Here is a 25844-nt window from a genome sequence, read left to right as displayed (position 1 = left end):
CAATCAAATAAATACTAAAACAAAACAAATAAAATAAATAAAATTTAACTAAATTATTGAAAACCCAAATTTACTTAAATATTTATTGATATTTAAATTTTCAATCAAGCAAAAAAAAAACAAAAAAGATAAATTTTAATAAACAAATTGATAATGAAAATCATCAAATTAAACATTTAAAAAATATATAAAAAAAATCTAGTTCTTAATTAAAACACAGCAAGAAATACAAAATATACAACTATTTGAGCAAAAGTCATAAATTAAAAGCTGAAAACTGTTAACCAAAGTAAAAGCAGCAAAATTTAAAAGTGATAAAAAGAAACACATTGCTGCTTAAAAAAAAAATAACAACAATAAATATTTTTTTAACAACAAAAATAGATTTAAAGTGTTTTTTGTTGTTCATGTTATCAGCGAAACACAAAACAACGTCTAAATTGTAAAGCAAAACAAGCGGAAACGGAAATCTAAAATCAACAAACAGTATCAGTGCACTCACACCACTAACAGCAATAATAACAATACAATTGTCGCTTTTACATTGACAAATATTTTTCTCTATAAAAGATAAAGTTATTTAAAAAAGCTAAAACAAAATAAATTTAAAATTTTGTTTAAAATGAGAAAAAATTAAAAATTTTACCAAACCAGTGAAAAATCGTCATCAACATTAATTACATAAAAATTACTAAAACATAATTTTATGTTTTTTTCCCTCATCATATTATTCAATTTGAAAATAAATGCTCTAATTGCAGCACTCACTCTCTACCATGTTGTTGTAGTTTTCTAACGTTTACTAAAAGGTAAGTCCGTTACAAAATTTTCATTATATTCGAATTTATTTACATTTTTTTCTTGTTTATGTGTTGCACTTAAGCCACCAATTGTAATTGTAAAGAGTCAAACAGTAATTTGTTGATTTGTAAACTTTTCTAGTTAAGGGTTTATAATGAAATTGGATATGGAAATTTTTTTATATATAAGCTTTCTCTCAAAAGGTTTATTTTTAATTTTATTTGCTGTGACTGTGCGGTTGGGTAAATAGTTGTTTGATTAGGGTATTAAAATACTGAAACCGGAAACTCGGTCGGAAAGTTCTTATTTTCGGAAAGTTCTTATTTTCGAATTACTGGCCGGGAATCGATTAAGACATTTACGTCTGTCTGGACGCACCCGCATTTTGTAAAATATGTTAGCAGGGATGAAGTCTATTGAAAATGGTTGAATGGTTAGTTAGTTAGTTTGCTCGTTAGTTAGTTAGTTACATAGTTATTTGGTTAGTTAGTTACTTACTTAGTTATTTAGTTGGTTTACCCGCACTATCAAAACTTACTTGTAGTAGTAAGTACTTACCTAGCTCCATATTAGTAAGCAAATGTGGTGAGTACTTACCTCCATCGTCATCACTATGTTTGAATTGCAAATGTATAAGTAAATTTTATTTGTATTTCAAACTCTTATTTTAGTTTTCAATGTTTGTGCATGGTAGTTATAACAGCCTAAATAAACCAGCAGTTCGACGGGACAGTCCCGAACTGACCACTTAACCTACCACTTGTGGTGGCCCCTAGCCAACTGACTACCTAGGTGACCAACCATTTTAACATGGGCTAGTCCTACGAGAAAGTCAATCGTCACTCTACACCCTGTAACATTTCTAGCTATTAAACTGGCGGTACTTTTCTTGCTATAAAACTAGGACATAGACGTGTGACGATTTACTTTTATTCTTGATGAATGGCCCCAAACATGCGAATTGGAGCCAACAGGTGGTAAGATATTAATGGAAATAAAGTTTAAAAGGTGTCTACTCTCTAGAATAATGTGGGACATCAATGTGACGATTGACCCGAAAGATATAAATTTGAGTCAACCAGATGGTGACATATTAGTAGAAAGTAACAATCATTTCTTCGAAAGATGGATAAAATAACTACAAAAACAACTTTTAAGAGTATAATCTCTAATTTACTTGAGGACAGTAAGGAGACGACTGTTTCCGCTCCCGCTTACAAAGAGGACACTAAAGTGACGACTGTCTTCATTCTCGATTACAAAGGGGTACATTCGTGACGAATGACCCAAAACATACGAATTACAATCATCTAGGTGGTTAACTATTAGTGATACTATAGTGATAATGTGATGTTGTAGTATAAAATTGTAGTTTCAAGCAACCACATTATGGTTTCATGTAAACATATAATGGCTTCAAGTAATCATATTATTGTTTCAAGTAACCATATTATGGTTACAAGTAGTCACATGTCTTCATGTAACCATATTATGGTTACATATTAAACATAATATGGTTAATCTTATGTGCTCGGCGTAAAATGTAATTATTTTTTAATTTTCTTTTAAACAAACACAAAACTTCCAAGCACTGATATTCCCAATGTACCCTATTATATTTTTAGATAGTATTTATTTTTCACAATTATTTTAACACTGCATTTGATTAACAATTTATTTAATCCGATCTAGTACGGATAAACCATACAACTGATATAAAAATGGCGATACCAAAATATTTTTAATAGTAAACATATTTTACTTATATCTTAAACATTATATGCGTAAACATGTAAAATCCTACCACTTAATGATTATTTGATAGTTTAAATGATTCTAAAGAATATAATATGTTTACATAATTATCATTATTTATTTGTTGTAAAAATAATTATTTTTCAGAGAATCATTCTCAAATTTATAATTGTCATAAACATATAAATGATTTCAGTAACTAAAATATTAATGAAGTTCAATAAAAATAACAGTTGTTTGGTTATGACAACAAATTATTGTTACAAAAAACATAGAATAGTTTTCCTAACCATGCCAAACCATATTTTTTCTCTGCGTGTAGATTCAGAGCAGAGCTGTGAATGAATAATTTATTTTTGATTTTAAGTTGCTAAATTTTGAATTAATTCCTTTCACAAAAATGAGAATTGAACGAAATTTGAATCAATTAAAATGAATTTGGTAAAAATGAATTGCAATTCAATTCCAATTCAAAGAAATTTGTCAAATGAATTGCAATTCGTTTCTAATTTAAATGATTTTTTCTGAGTTTCTGACAAGTTCTGACCAATTTTGTTAATATAACACCAAAGTTTCCATTGTTTTGTCAGTAACAGAAAACCAAATACTTTAGTCTTGTTTTATTTTTTTAAAACTATTTTTTGTGGCACTTGAAAGGTGACTGTACGAAAACGTGGACCGATATTACCCGTTTTAAACCAAATAAACCTTGCTTTCAACAGACAGATGGACGGACAGACATGGCTAGAATTTAATAAGGTCCCAACATATTCATATATACTTTTGTGTGTCTATAATCAGTATTTCGATGTGTTATAAACGGATCAATATACCACACACCTTTTTTTATGGAGTGTAAAAATTTGCTTCATAACTAACTATTAAAGAACTAAAAAATGTTTGCTAATAATTACTTATTCATTTACAATTATTGTGAAGACGACATACCTGTCAATCTTCTCCAAATACAAGGCAAGCTCTATCAAAATACATCTTACGAAATCAAACTACTTTTTTTGGGCATAAATATACTGTTTCAGTTTAAATTCTACAATATGTCAACGAACTAGCATACATGCAAGTACATGTACACAGTGTACGTATGTGCAAAATTCAAAGTTCTAAATATTACTGTCAGCTTAAAAAGACTTTGTAAATTTGAATTTGTTTTCAAAACGTAATGTCTCTCTACCTTACTTAAAGTACATACAAACAAGAAATATACGACAGTTTGTATATTACAAATTGCCTGAAGCATATGTATACAAACAAATTCAATCAGAGTTAAATGTCATAGATGGTAAGAAATAGAATCTATATTGAAGCACTGAAACATTTCAACTAATATAACGAACATGGTAAATTGTTATAACTTCTACCACCGTTAATGGTAATAGAGGACATATATTTACTTAGGTAAGTTTGTCCTTCTGTGGGTAACACCATAAATATTCATATGAATGGATTCTGCTACGTCTGTCAGGATGTTTTAATAAAATAAATATGTTATATTCACCCAAAATATTTACTATTGTCCTAAGTAGTTCAGTATTGAAAATAAGCGAACTTGGTTCACAACGGAAAAGTTATAAGTAAAAATTTAAGACAAACAAATTTAACATAATTCAACAGATTTTATTCACTCAATGAAATTATTCTATATCCCTTTTACAAACCTTCCGAGCAAAAACTTAGATTAACAGCCAAGTGCCTAAAATGTCAAAATCTACTTACACACAATTAGTGTTTGTTAGTTAGTAAGTTAGTTAGTTAAATAGTTAGTTAGTTAGTTAATTAGTTAGTTAGTTAAATTAGTTAAGTTACATAGTTATATTGTTTGTTATATATTTAGTTACATAGTCAGTTAGTTATCCTTTGCAATGATTTCACTGAATGTTAAACAAAATCAACAATTTTAACGGCAAGACCACTACAAATTGTTTTAAATGTTGTCGTCAACATAAAAGTTTGTTTTTATTTTAAATAATTAATAAAATTCCTTTCATTGTGAACTATCCATTCCAATTCAGTTTTTTTTCTCTTGATTAATTGCATTTTTTAATGTAATCAATAAAATGAAATTGTTTGTATATTTCGATTTATCTTATGAATTTTGGATTACAAAAAAATTATTACAACAATAGTGAGTAACAGTAAAGCTTATCCACTGAGCACATGACTATGACTTACTAGCAATAAATATGTTGCAAGTCAGCTGGAATTTAAGAAATCTATTCCCATTAAAAAGATGTGGTTTAAATTTTTAATATTAACATTTTGAAAATTTAAATAAATGTACATTTAAAAAATCATTTAAATTAGAAACGAATTGCAATTCATTTGACAAATTTCTTTGAATTGGAATTGAATTGCAATTCATTTTTACCAAATTCATTTTAATTGATTCAAATTTAGTTCAATTCTCATTTTTGTGAAAGGTATTAATTCAAAATTTAGCAACTTAAAATCAAAAATAAATTATTCATTTACAACTCTGCTCTGAATCTAGTTATACAGCTTAAAACACTAAGAAGTGAAACTCTGTCATTCTTTTACAACAATAACGTTACGCTCTTCTCACAGACGAGTTCTGTGTAACTCCAACACATATGTAAGAATCTTACTCTCTCTGTACCCATCAGTTCGACAAAGAGTCAATGCATACGAAAAAGAAAGTAATTTCCATTAATAGTTAACCACCTGGATGATTGTAATTCGTATGTTTTGGGTCATTCGTCACGAATGTACCCTTTGTAATCGAGAATGAAGACAGTCGTCACTTTAATGTCCTCTTAGTAAGCGGGAGCGGAGACAGTCGTCTCCTTACTGTCCTCAAGTAAATTAGAGATTATACTCTTAAAAGTTGTTTTTTGTAGTTTCTTCAAAAGATGGCTAACTTTTGAAGAAATGATTACTTTTTACTAATATGTCACCATCTGGTTGACTCAAATTTATATCTTTCGGGTCAATCGTCACATTGATGTCCCACATTATTCTAGAGAGTAGACACCTTTTAAACTTTATTTTCATTAAAATCTTACCACCTGTTGGCTCCAGTTCGCATGTTTGGACTATTCGTCAATAATAAAAGTAAATCTTCACTATCCTAGAACACGTCTATGTCCTAGTTTTATAGCAAGAAAAGTACCGCCAGTTTAATAGCTAGAAATGTTACAGGGTGTAGAGTGACGATTGACTTTCTCGTAGGACTAGCCCATGTTAAAATAGTTGGTCATCTGGGTAGTCAGGTGGCTAGGGGCCACTACAAGTGGTAGGTTAAGTGGTCATTATTTAAAGAAATCTTTTAAAATATAAATTTATATGTAATATTTTTTTCAATATTTTTAAATCCGATTTTTGCAACTCTTAGAGTTAGGTACCGACTAAGCGTTTCACGTCATAGTGTTTAGTGTTCTCGAGCTTCTATCATGAAAAACTCATTTGCATTAAAGTAGATCAATTTGTTATCTACCGATAAAACTACGTTTCTTTATGATATCAATTTTAGACATAAAATCCTAATATAATTTTATATAATTTTCATGTTGAAGTTAATTTTCAATAAATTTATTTATTTATTTATCTTTAAAATTTTCAAGTTTACTTTTTTAATTGTATTTCAAAAATTTTATTAACATTTCTGTATATTATTATTTATATACAACGTGTTGTATTTGTTTCATTTCCATAATACATTAACTTTGTTTTTAAATTCTATTGTTCTTTGTTGGTAAAATAGAGAAACACAAAAAAGTGAAAACTTTTATATTTCAAAATAACACCTATATTTCTTTGTGCTGCATTTGGACCACAACAACAAAGGCGTTAGTGTGTAAAAATCTCTTTTTTTTTGTTTTTTTTTCCTTTTTTATTTTTCTTTCTCTGACGTTTATTGTTTGAATATTTTTGATTTAAAACTTTAGGCCTCTTGTGTTCTATAGTTATTTTCTTTTTTGGTATGTAGGCGTGTGGTTTTTGAGTATGGATGATTTTAAGCTTTTTATGTTTTATTTTTTGTGCAGTATTTTGTTACTTTATTCTATTGTTGTGATGTTTTATATTTTTTTCCAAATGCGTTTATAACAATTGTTAAAACAAATATTCTATTGTGTTGGTGATTAAAAAAAATCGTTTACTTACCTTTGGCCAGTTTGTCAAGACTATACAAATTAACTTATGCTAAGAATTTATCATTGTAAAATCCTTTCAAACTTAAATTATATAATTTGTATGACTGATTTAAGTGGTAGTCTTCAATTTTGCAACATATTTTATAAACAAATTTTTATTTAATTTCCTTTTGGCATTTTACTGTTACAGCCTTTTAATACTCCCACATCCCTAACTATAGTAGTAGTTAAAGTGTTTATATGTAGGTATTTGTTGCCAAGGCTTAATGGTTGTTTATGTTAGCAAAATTTCTCTTGGCCACTTTGATTGAAATTATTAACTTTGCTGATTTAGCTAAAATGTTGAAATTGGTTAAAAGCATATTACGTGAGGATATTTGTTGTTGCTTTAATACCTTTTTCAGTTAAAAAGCCCACACTAACACAAAAACACAACAGAATGTGTAGCACCGGTTAAAAGGTGCAAATTTTAATTGAAAAATGAGTCATCACAAATTGTTGAAAAAATATATTTAAAACTAGGAAAAAGGTAAAAATATATTGCGAATTAAATTCATTATATTGCTAAAATTTCAAATTCTAAAATTGAAAAAAAATTGCCAGCAATTGTGCAAATGTAAACAATTACGAGGGATAGAGAACTTTGATTAAAATTTAACATGTTAATGGGGTGTAAATATATATTTAATTGTATTGAATGAAATTGATGATGAATGAATAATATTAAACATAAAGAAGGATTTTTCTCTATAGAATTAAATAAGTTTAGATTTGAGATCTCGAAACTGGATACAAGTATCTAATATGATTGGTTCATATTTGTGATGTCAGGTTTCGTAAAGTCCTTGATTAAGAGACAGTTCTTCCCGTCTGTAAGATGTACATTTAAATAGTGTTAATAATCTCACAAAAGTATATTTTTTCTGAGTCCTTATTACATTTTTTTAAGTAAAATCTGTCTCTCTGCCTGATCGTTTTATGAACGAAGCCCGAAGAATGGAACCACTAATGTGTCCTGTGCATGAAAAGTTAAAAAAGAAACTGTCTTTACTGTTTGATGGGAACTACAACATGTTGTGTTCTGTTTATAAAAAGTGAAACAAGGCCGTATGCTTCAGAGGTCTCAGAATAGGTCTCATTCCTATCGCATACAAAATTTTGTCAAATCTAGGAAGCCAACGAAATAATCGGATCATATCTATATGGCTTAAGCCCTAAAAACCCGACCACCGAATAAATATTCGCAAACTTGGCATGGTGGGAATGTTTATACAAAGTAATTCATTACAGGATCAATTACAATTACTTGTAATGTGTAATTGAGGAATAACAAATTACAATTACTTGTAATTAAAGTTTTTTCAATTACGATTACTTGTAATGTGTAACTGAATAAAAACCAATTAAAATTACAAGTAATTGTAATTAAAGTTACTAATTACATTTAGGTATCACTAATTACAAATTATATGTATGTAATTACTAGGAACAAAATTCATAATTACAAGTAATTCTAATTGGACATTATTTAATTGCAATTAAAAGTAATTGCAATTTGCAAATTTTTAATTAGAATTACTTTAAATGTAATTGAAAATGCAGTCTTAACCCCGTAAGCCTGCCACATATATAAATAAGGTTTAAAAGTCTTTGCGAAAACATTTAATTCCAAACAAGGTTTAGGACAAGGTAATAGTCTAGTTCCAACCATATCAATGTTGATTCAGGCATGGAAAATCATTTCGCTGAAGTAGGGGAAGAACATTTATTATAATAGATGTGTGGAACTGAAGAGGAAATGCAGAAGATACAAATTTTAAATTAACAAGTTAAAATTTTCGATGAAGATCTTCTGATGACGGACTTGATTTGACAAAACCGAATGTAATACTTTTACCTTTAAAGAGAATGTAACGCATTCTTAAATATACAGAATGCCTTAAACATAAAAATATGAAAGTTTTAATTCAATATCAAGTAAATATGACCTCGAGCATAATTTCCAATAGCACAATTTAAATCTTTTGTACACTTTTATTTTTCATTCATTCTCTACTTCTTATTCGAATCCCTCTCTTTATTTAACTAATTCTATTTTCTTTTTTTTGCATTTCTCTTATTATTTTTCTTTGCAGATTATAGCAGCATTAAAGCGATGCGTATATTAAATGCTGAACTTGCCGATACTCTGGGTAATCTTCTATCACGCGTTTGTGCTAAATCTCTGAATCCACGACAAATTTATCCTCGTGTTCATACAGCACAATTGCGCGATATTCTAAAGACGGATAGTGCACGACATCTGTGGGATTCGTTAGAACAACTAGATGGTAAGTGGCTTTTTGTATTAAATCTAATTTTTTTTTATTTGTATTTAAGGTTAGAAGTGTGAATGACTTGTGTTGGCATGAATGTTTATATTGTTGGACACTAACTGTATAAATTTATCTTAAGTATTTGTTTTCTTGTTTGAGTCCTTTTATATCCTTATAAAGCTTTAAATTGTATTCATATTTTATTTATTCTTTTGATTTTTTTCATTTTTTTGTTTGTTTTTTTTTAAATATTTATCATTTTATACTTTATTCCTAGTTACTGTTTTAATAGTTTTGGTTGAGAATGTTATAAATTTAATTTAATGTATTTAAGATTTATACGGAATTGTTTAGAAAGGCTATATAAGCTATATCTTTTTTGGTAACGGGATTACATAAATGCTATTATTATATGTTGTTTGAAAAATCACGATGAGCATTCCTAGTTATGTTATTACAGATGGATTTAATATTGACAAATTCTCTAGCAATACTTACCCTCATTTTCTCAATGTCTTATTACAATTAATCGTAATGATAAAGTGACAGTTTGCATACAAAAGTTAGTTTTAAAGGCAGAATATCTACCGCTTAAGCGATTACCGGAGGTTGAGAAGGAATCTTAAATTCAACTGATCCTAAAACTAAAATATACTGAACTATAGAGAATATTAGTATAGTCTGGCGTATTATGGACTTGAAGGAACAATTAGGTAGACCACAGAATAATCTACTAAGAAAAGCTAACACTGCAAACTTTATTGGAGTACATTATCCATTAAAGTAATCAAAAAACTACCCTTCTGTAAACATTATTGGGGTACATGATTCGTTTAGTAGTCCCATGTACTGAAGGCATAGATCATATTTATTATACCCTTCACCTTCGTGAGAAGGGTATATATAAGTTTGTCATTCCGTTTGTAATTTCTATAATATAATTTTCCGACCCTATAAAGTATATATATTCTGGATCCCTTTAGATAGCGGAGTCGATTAAGCCTTGTCCGTCTGTCTGTCTGTATGTCTGTATGTCTGTCTGTCTGTCTGTCTGTCTGTCTGTCTGTCTGTCTGTCTGTCCGTCTGTTGAAATCAGTTTTTTAGAGGACCCCAGATATCGGCAAGATCTGAATCTTTCATAATTCTGTTAGACATGCTTTCGAGAAGATCGCTATTTAAAATCAGCAAAATCGGTCGGTTGTACACGTGTGTGTAGATGTATTTGGTTTTATTCAGCTGTGTATTTTTTTGTATGTTTGGATGCTGTTGGCGTCATTTCGTTGTTTATTTTGATTTTGTTTTTCTGTGTTTTTCGGTATGTATGTTTAGATGTCGGTTGGTTAAGATGGCTTGTGTATTTTGTTTTTTATTTCGTTTAGCGTTGTTATTGTTCATTTTGTTTTGCTTTTGGTGTAATGTAGTCGGGAAAAAATGGTGAAGGGTATATAAAATTCGGCACAGCCGAATATAGCATTCTTACTTGTTTTATAATAACATTTAATAACATGGTTCATAGCCTGCATTACATGGGACCATTTTCGGTTGGTTAAGATGGCTTGTGTATTTTGTTTTTTATTTCGTTTAGCGTTGTTATTGTTCATTTTGTTTTGCTTTTGGTGTAATGTAGTCGGGAAAAAATGGTGAAGGGTATATAAAATTCGGCACAGCCGAATATAGCATTCTTACTTGTTTTATAATAACATGTTATTTAATAACATGGTTCATAGCCTGCATTACATGGGACCATTTTCCGGAACATGTAATTCCATAATTTAAACAAGGGAGTAGTTTTGGTATAACTCCGATGTAATGCATGAGTGGATTACGTGGTCCTTACCTAGGACAGAACATTGTTATATGGAGAATGTCTTTTTCATGAATTTGAATTGGTTTTGGACCAGTCGAAGTCCTTTATAGTGTAACGAAGAACAAAATGTTTTTTTTTTTCACAATCCTATTCGCTAAGTAATTAAAAATATAGTTTGGTGTCAGCGAAATGTATCCAAGAAACCTTATTCTACAAGACGATAATAGAGAGATTCATAAACGAGATTGACTTTGGAAGCAAATACTTACCACGCTCACTTACAAATCGGTAGTTAGGTTAGTACTTACCACTATCGTCTGCTTATAGGAAAGTAAGTCGTTTTCTTTTGTTTGTTTTAAAAGCAAAGTTCGGAAAGTATATGTCAAGCTTACAAAGTAAGTACTTACATAATATATTATTTTGGACTTATTGCTAGTCTCTTTTTAAGTAATGCAGATGTAGAAGTCAATGAAGTACAAGTCATCACCAAGTTTTTGCTTGTAAAACAAATAAACTACAAAGCCTTGTCGTAGGCGAACTGTACTAAGACTACAGTGATCATTAAATTATCCCGTTTGAATTTTTAAATTGACTTTATTAAGCGGCAATAACTTGGGACAATTTGACAGCGCTATAAAGAGCTTTGTCTGGCAAACAATATCTGTGACTTAGGACTAAGATATTATTGGTATTACTCCTGGTCTTACAATCGGTCCGTCCAAAATAACATATATTCAAAGATTTCAAACAGCCTACAACAGGTTTTGAATCTATGTGATAGTAAGACCCGAAGAATTTGAAGTTACAAATATTTCCGCCAAAAGATAAAAGCATACTTTCCGATGACTTTATGCGTGTGATAAAGCCTGTTTCCAAGTCTCTATATGTTTTGTATTTTGACAATTTTATAGTGTTATAAAGAGCTTTGTCTAGTAAAAAAAACTCAGATTCGATCAATAAATCGCACATATCTGTGTCTTATGCTAAAGTACTGTACTGGTCCATTAAAAATGCGTTAAATTTCTCTTGATCTTATAATCGACTCGTTCACAGTGACATAAATTCATAAATATCAAACACTCAACGATATGATTTGATTCTATATGATAGTAAGACCCTAACTATTTGAAGTTAAAGATTGAAGCATACTTTCCGATGACTTTATGCATGGCATTGCCTGTGTCTTAGGCTCAATATGATTTTCATTTGGGCAGATTTATTTCATTTGAATAAAGGACAATAACCTCTATCGCCAATCAACATTTCACGTAAAATATGTTCCCTTTTCATTTTTATTCGTTTACTAACATTTTGGACAAGAAATTTTGAAATATTTTGATCGAATTTTGTAAACATTGAACAGCTGTTTTATACAATATCAACTATTGTAAATCGTAGCAAGTTCACGATAGCAATTTTGCCTTCAAGATACATGGAAATTTCTAAGGAACAAAAATTTCACTTCTATTGGCAATAAGAGTAAATAAAGGAAGAATATTTATGAAAAATGTTGTACCACATGGGTCTTCTATGTGGGTTTTGAACGTAAGTTCAAAGGGTAAGTTAATATTGAATAAATTCAGTTATATTGAGATTTCAAACTGACATTTAAAAGTAATGAGTTAAAAGGCTTTAAACCCGCATTTCACTGCGTAATTAATAGAATTTTAATTTATTGTTTTAACATTATCATTGTTTTAGAGGGAAGTTTTTATTACGCTCACTTACAAATAACTACTTAAATAAGTACTTACATAAATAGGGTGTTATATATTGGCGATATGGGATATAAAAGAAGAATATATTTATGTAAAATGTTATACCACATGGACCAACTATCTGGACTTTGAACGTAAGTTCGACGTGTGTTTGATTATTGCCTAAATTCAGTCATATCGAACTTTTAAACTGACATTTAAAAGTAATGAGTTAAAGGGCTAAAGGCATGTATTTCATTGCTTAATTAATAGAATTTTAATTTATTGTTTTAACACAATCATCGTGTTAGAGGCAAGTTTTTATTATGCTCGCTTACAAATAACTACTTAAATAAGTACTTACATAAATAGGGTGTTATATATTGGCGATATTGGTAATTAAAGAATATATATATATATATGTATATGTAAAATGTTATACCACATGAATCTACTATACCTGGGTTTTGAACTTCGACGTGTATTTGATTATTGCCTAAATTCAGTCATATCGCACTTTTAAACTGACGTTTAAAAGTAAAAGGCTATAAACACGCATTTCACTGCTTAATCTGCTAACATCGTGTTAGAGACAAGTTTTTATTACGCTCGCTTACAAATAACTACTTAAATAAGTACTTACATAAATAGCATTAAATGTTGGTTGTAACTAACTGTGTAATAAAGAATAAAACTCTTAATCCTGGTATAAAGAGAAATATTTTATTTATGTGTAATTCATGTATTATATATTTATCGTTAGTATTTTATTTTTATATATTTTTTTTTTAATTTTGTTAATTTTTTCATAAAGTTTTTATCTTTTGTCTGATAAAATGCTTTGTATATTTTTTATTTTGTATTAATTTCATTTAAAAATATATTTAAAACATTAACTTAAGTATGCTTTGATGTTGTGTAAATAATTGTTGTGTAAAAAAAAAATCTGCTTTATATTATTTGTACTTTAGTTTGTAATAAGATTAAATAAAAATAAAACTTTATGTAATAAAATAATTTATAATAACCAGTACTAAAGCAAAATCTTTATGTTGTTAATGCCAGTACTACTATTTTATACGCTATTATATAACAACTAACCACTAACACCAACACTGCAACTCCAACAATTGCTACTACACTTAAGCAGCTTAAGCAACAATAAATATCCTTTTTGCCATAATTGCATAAACCACTACTAGCAACTATCACCACTAGAGCAACATTATTGTTTTATTATAACCATTATTTTGTTGTTCCTGCTGTTGTAATTGTTATTGCATGCAACTAACCAAACAAATATTTTTTTTTCTCATCTGCATCAACAGCCACATCACTCACTCATTCACCAGCTATATACATCCTTACTATCCTTTTGCCTTCTTATACATCATTATCATGATAATCACAAGCTGTTTTTATATATCACTGCTTTGCTTCAAGTGATGTTGTTCAAGGAATTTGCAATATTTTATAATCAAGCTGCTATTCCACTTTTCATTTTCGTACTAATACAATCTCCTAACATTTTAGTTTTCTCACTGCTTGTAAAACTTAATAATAATTAAGGAAATTCCTTTGCTTAACATCACAAACTCACACTAGAACTTAAATAGTAGAAGAAAGCTGGAAGGAAGAAAACTGAAACTGTTTTCTAATCTATTAACTTACTAAAACAATTTTGCCTTTTTTTCTTTATATTCTTTTATGTGTAACCCACCCTCATTTTGTATGGCCACACCAACATTTATCTAATAACATTGTGGCCACAATTTAATGACGTGGTGGACGTGGACGACTTTTTGTCGTACTTCTTTACCGATGTTGCTCTATTACAATTTACGGCATGCAGCTAAGTGCACTCAGCATTATAATGATAGAAATTTTTATATGGTCGCAGATTGTGTTATGTCAACATTACATGCAGCTAATAGTTTCTTCGAAACCTCACGTCCATGGGAATTGAAATTGAAAACCATCACCGACGATGCAAAAAGAATTAAAATACCGCTGCCTCAGTGTGATGAGAATGCCTTAAGGCTTGAAACTATTATGGCAATGACAATGGATACTTTACGTCTGTGTGGCATTGTATTACAGCCCCTATTGCCGCAACTCTCCACTAGATTATTGGATAAATTAGGAGTGCCTTGGAATCAGCGTTTATGGAAGAATTTGAAAGACCATTTTGGTTTGGTGGCCAACAATGTCATAGAGCCACCCATTGAAGGTTGTCTGTCACGTGCCGATGCTGTGCTCTTTAAACGCATCAATCCACCAGAAGATGACGATGATCAATCGCAGCAGCTGGCGAAACAGTCGAAGAAAGTTCAAGGAAAAAAATCAAAAACAAAGAAAGGTGCCGAGAATAAGCAAATCGCACAATAGCATTGTAAAGTTGTTGAGAAAAAAACATAGACGTTTGTAATGAATTTATTCTAGAGCTGTTGTTCCTTCTCCTCATCCTGATGTTCCTGCTGACAAGTTGCGTGCTAAATTGAGTAGTACAAGTCAAGCAACATTCTAATGCTTGACTTGTTTGACTACCTGTTCTTTAATATAATTTAGTCTTAACTGGCACGTAATAAACTATAAGTTTTCTTTTTTATTTATTTAACTTTATTTAATTTAATTCCTGTTTTACCTTCTTGTTACTGAAGAAAAGCATTTGTTTATATTTGTTAATATAAATAGTCCAAACAGCAATAAAGAAAATATTTATAAAAAAAAATTGTGCGTGTTAGTGTTTAATACACGTAACTCTAATAAAAAATTTAATTGTATATTAAACAGCATTGTTTCATTTATTTTGATTAAATCAACACAAAAAGTCGTATTAAGTTTTGATTTGAGAGTTTTATAGTATAGAATTAATCACCTTATCTATATTTATTACAACATGGTCTGCGCTGTTGGAAGAAACATATATTTTACCATCATTAAAGTGTGTAAAAAGATATGGAATTTTCATTACAACTACCCAGCAAAAAAAAAAAAAACTTCAAAAGAAGCGAAAAAGAAGTAGAATTAACTCCATGGTAGTACTGAAAAAGGCCAAAGGAAGTGATGATTTTAACACAGGCTTGTCATAGGAAGAATGTCCCTTTTATTTGATTCCAAATTCACTACGTCTGAAGTCATTCTTAGGATGCAATTTTTATCCTTAAATAATATTAACATAAATAAATTACACGTATTTATCAATCAACCTTTAAGTTTAAACAAATTTTATTTCTTTTCGGTTCTTTTTAAGTCAAAAAAAAAAGATCACCTCCACAGAAGGAAAACAATTCACTTAGTTTTATTTTAGAAGTGTTTCTAAATGTTATTCTTTTGGAAGTACTTTGTTTTATTTACGAGGGAAGATAATGTTGGTTAAAATACTAATGAACGTTATAGTATATAAATCGGAATGTTTTCGATACAGTTGCCGTTACACAAGATACGCCATGGAGAATTAACTTTGAGACTAATCATTAAAAATGGGTTGACGTCAAGTGTGTGTAGATGATACGGAATGGATGTAGGTGTATACCTAGACTGAATGTGTTGGACAAGTATGTCGGAAGAATGTACTGAATTCAACGATGAGTTATTTTATACCAAATTTTGCACAGTATGTTCCCTGTAAGTATGAACAAAGTCTTCGGCTTATTTAATGGATTCGTACTTCGGTCTAACGTTTAAGACTTTAGGTACTGTCGCCGACTCAACGGAAGCCATTCACCTGCGTGTTTGTAAACGAAAGTTGTTTGGAAGTTAAGCCGAAGATAGTTAGGGCAATACGCGTTTCAGGTGACGATATAAGGTATCATATACAACTTGATACTTTAAAGTTTTTCTTCCTTGTAAGGATACGCTCAGAGTTTATGCTGAGCAAGTAAGAAAAAGTTCTCGTCTTATTTGTTGGATTCGTGTTTCAGTCTATCGATTCTGTCTCTAAGTGATGTTGTTTTCTATACAACTGAGGCCGTACCATCTGCGTTCTAAACGGATGTAGGGAACAGAAGATGTAGGGAACATAGGGGCACATATGTCAATGTGAATAACTTGAAAACTGAGTAATCGATTTTATCACTTTATCAATTTTTTTCGTTTATCGATTATCTATCAGTTTGAAAAAATAATTTTATATATGATGTAAGACGTAATTTATTGTTTTTCAAAGGTCTTGTCCGCTTAATTGTAGTAATCGATTACGGTTCACACCCTACTAATTACTAGTTGTTTGTTACCAGCGTTTAAAGGCTTTTCTATTATTAGAAAGATTTTATTTAGTTCGATTGTATAGTTGATTTGAGATAAAAATAAGATTGATTTAGTAATGAAAAGATATAATTAATCTCAAAATGTGTTTGAATTGAGCTCGATTCAAATATGAATTTAGAATATATCGGCAAAAAAGTTTGTTGCAAGAAAAGTACCGAAATAACTTTTTTCCCCTTTTTTGTTTTCTTCCGACATAAATTTATGTATGTATTTTATAACGTCAGTATTTCATTGTAAGTAAATGTAAATAGGTACAGGTGAAAATATTACTACAAGTAATAAATTTTATAATTTGTTAAAAATTTATTTTCATCACAGCCATCTATCACTTGTTTTTCAACAACGACACCAGTTTTTTTTTACAAACAACAAATTTTCCACATTTTAATTTTGGCATTGTTATTTATTGCTAAACTGGTTGACATTATTTTTAAAAAAATATTTTCAATTTCTCCACAAAACTAATCCCGCGTGTGTGTTTAAAATTTTGCAAACATTTTGAATTGTATAAAATGATGTGGTTGCTAAAGCTACACAAAATTTAAAATTCTACATAATGAATAATTATTTTGTTTGCTTTTGTTGCTCTTAATAATACGTTTTAATGTGTTTAATTATTTTGATACATGGCTTCATGGGTGTCATTCATACATAAATACATATAACAATCCGTAAATAACAACTCTTAACGCATCATCAAAATTGAACATTGTAAATTAATTGAAAATAAATCCCTTCTTGTAAATAAATAAATAGATCAGGTTTATTGTATTCATATACATATTTGTAAAAATATTTCGGCGGCTTTTGATATTTGTGCAAAGTTTAACTGAATCGTACAGTGTGCAAAGTAATAGAAGATGTTTAATAAATAATGTATTCTATAGTCCACAGTGTGTAGTCTAGACTATAGTCTAGTCTATAGTCTAGTCTATAGTCTAGTCTATAGTCTAGTCTATAGTCTAGTCTTTAGTCTAGTCTATAGTCTAGTCTATAGTCTAGTCTATAGTCTAGTCTATAGTCTAGTCTATAGTCTAGTCTATAGTCTAGTCTATAGTCTAGTCTATAGTCTAGTCTATAGTCTAGTCTATAGTCTAGTCTATAGTCTAGTCTATAGTCTAGTCTATAGTCTAGTCTTTAGTCTAGTGTATTCTTAATTCTATATAGTCTAGTCTTCTTTTACTTCTGCCCGCAATTGTATGCTTAATTATTGGTTACACTGTACAAGTATTAAATAATAAGTACCTATAGCTGCATTATATGTGATTGATCTTTGATGATTTAATGTGTTTGTATTTATTTAGTTATTCCTATGACCGTCGAAGTCTCCAATTAGAATTTGAACATTAATTTATTTAATAATTTAATACAGAAGATTAAGTGATTTGCACCAGCTGACGAAATTTGTCAGCGTTATGTATGTATGTCTGCATATGATGTGATGTGCTGAAATGTTAAATTAATGCTGATTGTAATTTAAGTGTAAAATTTAATTAAACCTTGTTTTTTCCTGTTTGACTTTTAACACTCAGCTGCAACTTTATTGCTTTACAGCCAATAAATTGCAATTAACATTTAAGAGGAGGGATGTGTTGCGTTTGTGCAGCATCTCTTTAATTTATATTAAAAACGTGAAAACATTTTAGATAATTTCACTGCCTGCATTTAGTACTGCAATGTGAACTAACTGACCATCTAATGGTACAAAGTAGTTGCAGTAGTTGATGTTTGTTAAATGACTGTGTAACATTTTTTATTATTAAACTGACCACTTTAAATGTGCACACAACAAGATTTTGCTTTTAAGCCACACTTTGAAATGCCAGTAAGTTAATGAGCCACATAAAGTCCCACCCACCTATATGCAGCTAGAGAAACGAACTTCTTACTGTTGGTACATTGAAGCACAGAGATAGACATACTGTTACGTGACATGCATTCTTCTTTGCTTTAGAATTAAAGTGTATGTGTGTATATGATGTAGACGTAGTTACATTTGTATTATCTCGTTGTTTGTCTGTTTTGTTTTTTTTTTATTTTGTAGTTTTTCCTCATTTACTTTTCGAAAGCCTGTTGTTAGTAGTAAGAAACTACATGATATTCGTTGAAGATAAAAATTTAAAAGAATGCTTTAATGAGAGAACTCCAATGCATTTTCAAAATTTTCAATTATGATATTGAAGACAAATTAATAAAGAGAACAGTTTTTTTTTTTGGCTTAAATTTGTCAAAGTCCAATTGCTTAGCAGACTGTATTCTAGTCTATTGGAATTAGTTAATTCAGATCATTAGTAATATGTGAGAGAGAAAAAGTGCAGTTATAAATGTTAAACAATTTATTGTTTAGTGCTCTGATAATATGACTGCCATGTTTTTACTGCTGCCACTAATTTAAATAAAAATGCGTTCATGTTTATCTCCCATTTTGTAGTTTCCGCATAAAAATTGAGGTAATTGGGTTGTCCATACAAGTATTTCTGTGTGCTGGTCGGACTCTTTAATTGTTTAACAATCTTTTTTTGAGGACTGAAAACGATAAAAATTGTGTTTAAATATTATTATTGTTTGTTAGTAAATTTACCAATCCTTAAAAATTGTGGGTTTGATTGCATAGAAATTTTACGAAAGTTTCGTCCTTGCATAAATTTTCTAAATCGCAATTTAATCAAATGCAATTTAACAGAATAGTACAGCTGGATCTGGACTTTCTGATAGTGAAAAATATTTTATTTTTTTAAATAGTGTTGAGAATATAAAATTTTTAAATATAAAAGTCTGTAAATGATTAAGAAGTAGTGACATTGGGCGTAAAAGTTTATTACTATCGTAAAGCTCAAATTCCATTCTTTCGATATCAAAAAAAAAACTTCACTGATATCTCTTAAAACCAACGAGTGCAAATGTAAAAGTCTTTTAAGGAAAAACACCTCCTACTATCTTATTTTGGCGTGGCGTTTCATTAAAATTTTTGCGATTTTTTGGCCAATTTTTGGGGCTTAACAAAGCAAACTTTAAAAGCTTATAACATCCACATATGATAAGCAATTGTATACAAATTTCAAATAAAATTTTTGCCACGGCTCTTTTTCTTTTATATATTTAGGATTTAAAACTAATAGATTTATATTCTGACAGCGAAGTAACAATGAACGTTTTTTTTTTTAACTTGTAACATATCACTTCAAAGCCCCTTTCTCCCTCTTTTAAACACAAAAGAAATCTTTTAAATATCTTTAAAACTCAGTGAGTTATGTTGAAATATCTAATGTAGTTTCCCACATTTGATGTTTTTGTTGGTCTTATAATTTGTTGAAAGCTTATAATTCCGTTAAATGACTTGCAGCTTTCCTTGAGATTCATACTTTGTTCTGAAAGATATTTATTTTTGCCACGCCCACTTTTCATTACATAATACTAGTTTGAATATTAACATTTTCATTTGCTTAATAAAGTGAGAATAACTTAACTTTTTGAAAGAAGTTATATAACATAGAAATATTGTTAATAACTCTTAAAATAAGCGTGTAATGTTGAAAAGCACCAAATAGTAATTACATCCATTTCACTGTTTAGATCGTAACATCAAATTTGTTTTATCATATTGCATTTTTTCGTTTAATGTTGCAAAGCATCTTTATTTTGAGTATTGTTCTTCATTAACCATGATCTTTAATTAACATTATGGCAACATATTGCAACACTCCTTAGATTTTAACGTAAATCATGTTCCATTAAGATTATTATGGATTTCTCATGATGAAATATTACGTGTAGCATATACCACGCGTGCTACGGCCAGTGATCTCTTCAAACAAACAGTGATCGTGTTGTCCTATTTCATCAACTTTTGTATTAAAGCTATGAGCACTACTGCCATTATATTGGCACTTTTGCTTTAATTCTATAAAAGTAAGTATACAGAAGTGAACGATAAGTATCCTTCAAGGTTATTAATCATTGTTTGTTTCGCTCTCTAATCGCAATGACGGAGTAACCCATAATCTCCTTGCATTCGAAAAAGAAATCAAGAAAAATTTACATAAAAAAAGAGCAAAGGGTGAAGGTTCCTTTTTTAGTTCGCGATCGTGATCAGTGCAGCCTGGGAAATCTTAATAAAGAATCGACTGATTTTAGCATGAGCAGTCTAAACAGTCGTTTAAGAGCGTTGTTGGCTTAATATCGTGTGTTTTATCTGACGTAGAAGGGCTTCCAATTACAGTTTTGCTCTCTTTGGGGGTGCCGTGTCATAATGTCAATGAACGTTATGACACAGGAAAATCTGGGAAATCTTAGTAAATAATCGACTGGTTTTAGCATGAGCAGTATTACTTAAACAGTCGTTTAAGAGTGTTTGTGACTTAATATCGTGTATTTTATGATCTGACGTAGAGGGGTGTATGTCATATGTTGCATTTTGGATTCCTTAAAAAAATGTCCTTGAAACCATCCTGCGGGCACAGGGGTTTTAAATTTTTTGGTTATTTCAACTCTTTTCAATCAATGGAATTTATGGCACTTTGCTTATAGACATTGTGACACTTTTGAAATTGTCATAGACACTATGGCTCAACTGTTTCATAACGGCCATAACATTATGATACGCCACCCTTTTAAGCTAAGACCTTCTCACTGCTCAATTTTTGAAGTCTAAAATTTGCTTGAAATCTGAAGCATCAGAAAAGGATGTTCGTTTTAACACACGTATTCTCGTAAAAGGTATGTTTTTTTTATATTTTATGAGGAGTATTTATTTTTGGCAACTGAAACCTGAATCATATGTTGGAAATAAAACCTTTAGATGTTCATAGAGTAGTAAAACTATTATGGATTTAGTATGCTGCATACGCTAAGTGTATTTTCGTTAAAATAATATCAATCGAAAAGTTCAAAGAGATTCATTAGACACCTTATGAATCTACAATCTTTGGAACCGAGACGAATTTGTTAAAACAAAACTTTTAACTAATCTCTTTCCTTAATTACTATTTAACTGTATATGTTTGTATGTATTTGTTAGTATATCCGTCAATAAGGATGTTTAAGGAGTTTATATTTTTTTGTACTGTTTCATGCATTCATTTATTTTTACGGTTTCATCTCTTTCCCTCTATCTCTCAGGAGAAAACAACATTTCAATATGAAAATTATTAAATGCAAACCGTTACTACTTTTGTTCTACATATTCTTTCGTTAAAATTTCATTTAAAATTAACTTTTGGTAAGACTGAAAACAATTTACAAATGGACTATAAATGAAAAGAAACGAAATGTGAAAGAATATAAAACTTTAATTTTTGTAGTAATGAAATTTCGTAAACATTAACTAAATATTAGTTTAGATTGTTTAAAAAAGAGTATACAAATTTTCTTTAAAATTTGTATTTTTTAACTATTTTCTCTAAATAAATTTAAACAATAAAACTTTTTTTAAAGTCATAATCAACAATCTACTTTTAAACATCCACGCTGAACATATAATTGAGTGTTAATAATATTTATTGTATTATATTCAATTATATTGATACAATACACACTTGTTTAATGTAAAATAAAAACTTAATTCCCACAGCTAAAGATAATATTGATTTGAGGACAAGTAGATGATATTAAATAATAATAAATAGTATTTAATATTATAAAATAATAATTTCATTATTATCATATTATTAAATACGATAAAGTATAATCAGTAAATAATGACGATGATCGAACCTCAATGCATTTCCGCATATTGTAAAATGACATTATAAGGGCAATTACATTGATTGTAAATAAAATAACTATTATTTAATGTAATTAAAGAAAAATTATTTTCATATTTACTTAAGCAGATATACATATTTGTAAGGGAATTGATGTTTTTATAATGAGCAGATGGCTGACGAAAAATACAATATGTACGTTAGATGTATGTATATGCATATTAAAATTATTATTAAAACAGGATGTTTTACTAAAAACAAATTATTACAAAGTTGTTTATATATAAGGTGAATGTATGTGTGTTATGATATAATGCATAATTTTTTAAATAAGATTTATGTATATTATTCATTAGCCAAACAAAATTATTATAACGTGATCATAAACTTTTATATAATTTTTGCTATACAGTACGTATGATTTATACGTATTAATATTATTTTCAAAATATACATCACTCATACGTATATAGATAGAATTTGTTAAAACAAGTAAGAATTTATAGTTAGTTACAAATGTGTACGAATAAAATGTGAATTAGGCCTTATAATTATAAAGTTAATGAGGGTCATCAAGGCTTTTATAGAACTTGGTTTTACAGCTTTTTTTGTTGAGATACGAGTATATTAAACATAATTATAAACTTAAAAGCCCTATTTAGCGGTCCAGTGGTATGGGGGCTAGGTGAAATAATGGACTGATGTTTACTATTTTCAATAGGCTTCTTCTACGGTACCATAGAATATCATGTGCCAAATTTCATTGAATTATCTCCAAAATTGCGACCTGTAGTTTGATTACAAGGTTTACGAGCCGTATTCGGTGGTTCAGTTGTATGGGGCTGGCTGAAATAATGAACCGATTTTAACCATTTTCAATAGGCTTCGTATGTATATTATTCATTAGCCAAACAAAATAATTATAACGTGATCATGCTCCTTCATATAATTTTTGTTATACAGTACGTATGAGTTATACCTATTATTATTTTCAAAATATACATCACTCATACGTATATAGATAGACTTTGTTACTAAATTAGGTTAAAACAAGTAAGAAGTTGGTATGGGGTTAGGTGAAATAAAGGACCGATGTTAACTATTTTCAATAGGCTTCGTCTACGGTACCATAAACGATTATGTGCCAAATTTCATTGAATTATCTCCAAAATTGCGACCTGTAGTTTGATTACAAGGTTTACAAGCCGTATTCGGGGGTTCAGTTTATGGAGGCTAGATGAAATAATGGACCGATTTTATCCATTTTCAATAGGCTTCGTCCCTGGGACAATTAAAGACCATTTGTCAAATTTCATTGAATTATCTTCAAAACTGTAGTTTGATTACCAGGTTAACATGAAAGAACAGACGAACGGGGGGACAGACGGACGGACATAGCTAAATCGACTCAGAAAATTATTCTGGTATTTATTATTATTATTTATTTTAAGGTGGGTATAGCAACAATATTATTAAGCGTTACAAACATTAGCACAAACCCAATATACCCTCCACATTAAAGTGATGTAAGGTACAAAAATTAGGTAAAATTAAAAATATGTATACGTAATTATTGTATGTGTCAGTCAAACAGAAAATTCCTTTAAAAATTATTATTTTAGCTAAAAATTATTAACAATATAAATGCAAACTAGTTTTATGTGGTATTGTTTTATAGGAAATCATTATGCAACATATCAGACATATCGGTTGATATTTGTTACACTAATCTGTATGTACTTGTTATAGCGTACTTCAAAGTTTTCTAGTATAAAAACTTATCCGACTAATCCGGGCTCTACATACCTACTTAATTTCATATTTCTAGATTGAATATTATAGAATATTCAAAAAGTACATTTTGAAAAAGTACAAAAAAGTGTCCTTTTTCGGGATCTTACCTAATTTAGGCTCTCCATAATTAATTCCATATTTCTAGGTTCATTATTATAGAAAATTCAAAAAAAGTACCTTTCTAAAAACTGATTTCAACAAACGTACAGACAGACAAACAGACATGTCTTAATCGAGTCCGTTATTTATAAGGATCCAGAATATATACACTTTATAGCGTCGGAAAATTATATTATAGAAATTACAAACGGAATGACAAACTTATATCACATCATGGTGTATTACAATCCGGGGGTATATGGGTGCTACCAATACCTGTGGTCTTCCGGGACTATAAATTGTTGTTGACTGTCTATTGCCTGACTTAGTCCTTGCATAGATTGAAAAGAGGTCGAACAAGATGGCCACATAATCTGGTACTACGGGTGGCCAGTTGCCCGCAGGACTATGTCCTGGCTGGTCAGTTGGTTGAGGTTCCTTCGGGATCCACATAGTGGCTGTGGTTAAAACCCAAATCGCGGGAAGAGGGTGCTTGGTTAAAAGACTAATACACGTTGAATATGAATTTCATGATACATTTCTGTTATCATTCCTAGATGCTGGAGCGGTACGAATTACAGAGCATGACGGTGGATTAATAAAACGTTGTATATGAGCTAATAATGAAAAGATTGGGTATACAAGGTGGAGTTTTTTTTTGAAGTTTCTAATGTTTCCTGTTGTCTACTTGCATTCTATAGAGAGAATGGATTTAAAGGATGGAGTGGCGAAGTGGAATCATGGTGCAAGATCACTGTCCTCTTTTTGATTTATTTTACGACTTTCCTACATGGTTTAGTGTATGCTCAATTAATCACAGTGGGTCTCTGTGACTACTGAAATAAAGTCTTGTCAATTAATATGATCCATGTTTCGGACTACCAATTACGTCCCTTCTAGGTGTTGTCGCCGAAACAACAGAGCCATAGTAGTGTGACTACTATGGCAAGAGATTTGATAGCTTGAGTACTTGATCAAAGTGCTTGTACTTGGACCGGAAGTTTCATGTACAAAAATTGTAACCTGCATGTAAAAAACACAAAGTGGCAGTGGTGAGTTGTTTACTTTTTACTCACCCAGTGGTTGAAAAAGTATCATCGTGAGATAGGGCAGGTACTCACGTAAAGCACTTCGACGTTCATACCCTCCTCGAATTTTGCAGAAAACATCCAACAGCAGAAGCTTGAGCTATGAAAAGCAAAGTAAAGCTTAGCTTTGCTTTTCATTTTTTAACATCTTAAATATATTGGTCCGTCCATCCACCCGCACGCTACAGCTTGCAATTTTCAATATAATTCGAACTTTTCATTATTTCGCCTATCCCCGAACCCCCTGAATAGAACTTTTCATCTCATAATTCTTTTAAATGTAATGTTTGGGCCTCAATTGATCCAGCAAACATCCTCCTCTTAAGAAAATGACTTAAAGGTCAAAATTTACTAATAAACACTAATAACACGATGAAATTCTACGTA

General features: G+C 29.9%; 1 protein-coding gene across 1 annotated transcript in view; it reads left to right on the top strand.

Moving 5' to 3' along the window:
- LOC111691101 (methionine--tRNA ligase, mitochondrial) overlaps positions 1-15295 on the top strand; it is a 47300-nt gene extending 32005 nt beyond the window's left edge. The window contains exons 4-5 of the mRNA XM_046949693.1: positions 8822-9016; positions 14358-15295. Of these exons, the coding sequence (XP_046805649.1) occupies positions 8822-9016; positions 14358-14893 (731 nt within the window). The 3' untranslated portion in view covers positions 14894-15295. The remainder of the gene's footprint in view (positions 1-8821; positions 9017-14357) is intronic.
- The last annotated feature ends 10549 nt before the right edge of the window (positions 15296-25844 follow it).

Source organism: Lucilia cuprina, chromosome 4 (genome assembly GCF_022045245.1).
Source record: "Lucilia cuprina isolate Lc7/37 chromosome 4, ASM2204524v1, whole genome shotgun sequence".
In the NCBI taxonomy this organism is placed as follows: Eukaryota; Metazoa; Arthropoda; class Insecta; order Diptera; family Calliphoridae; genus Lucilia; species Lucilia cuprina.
This window is presented reverse-complemented; position numbering and strand designations above follow the sequence as displayed.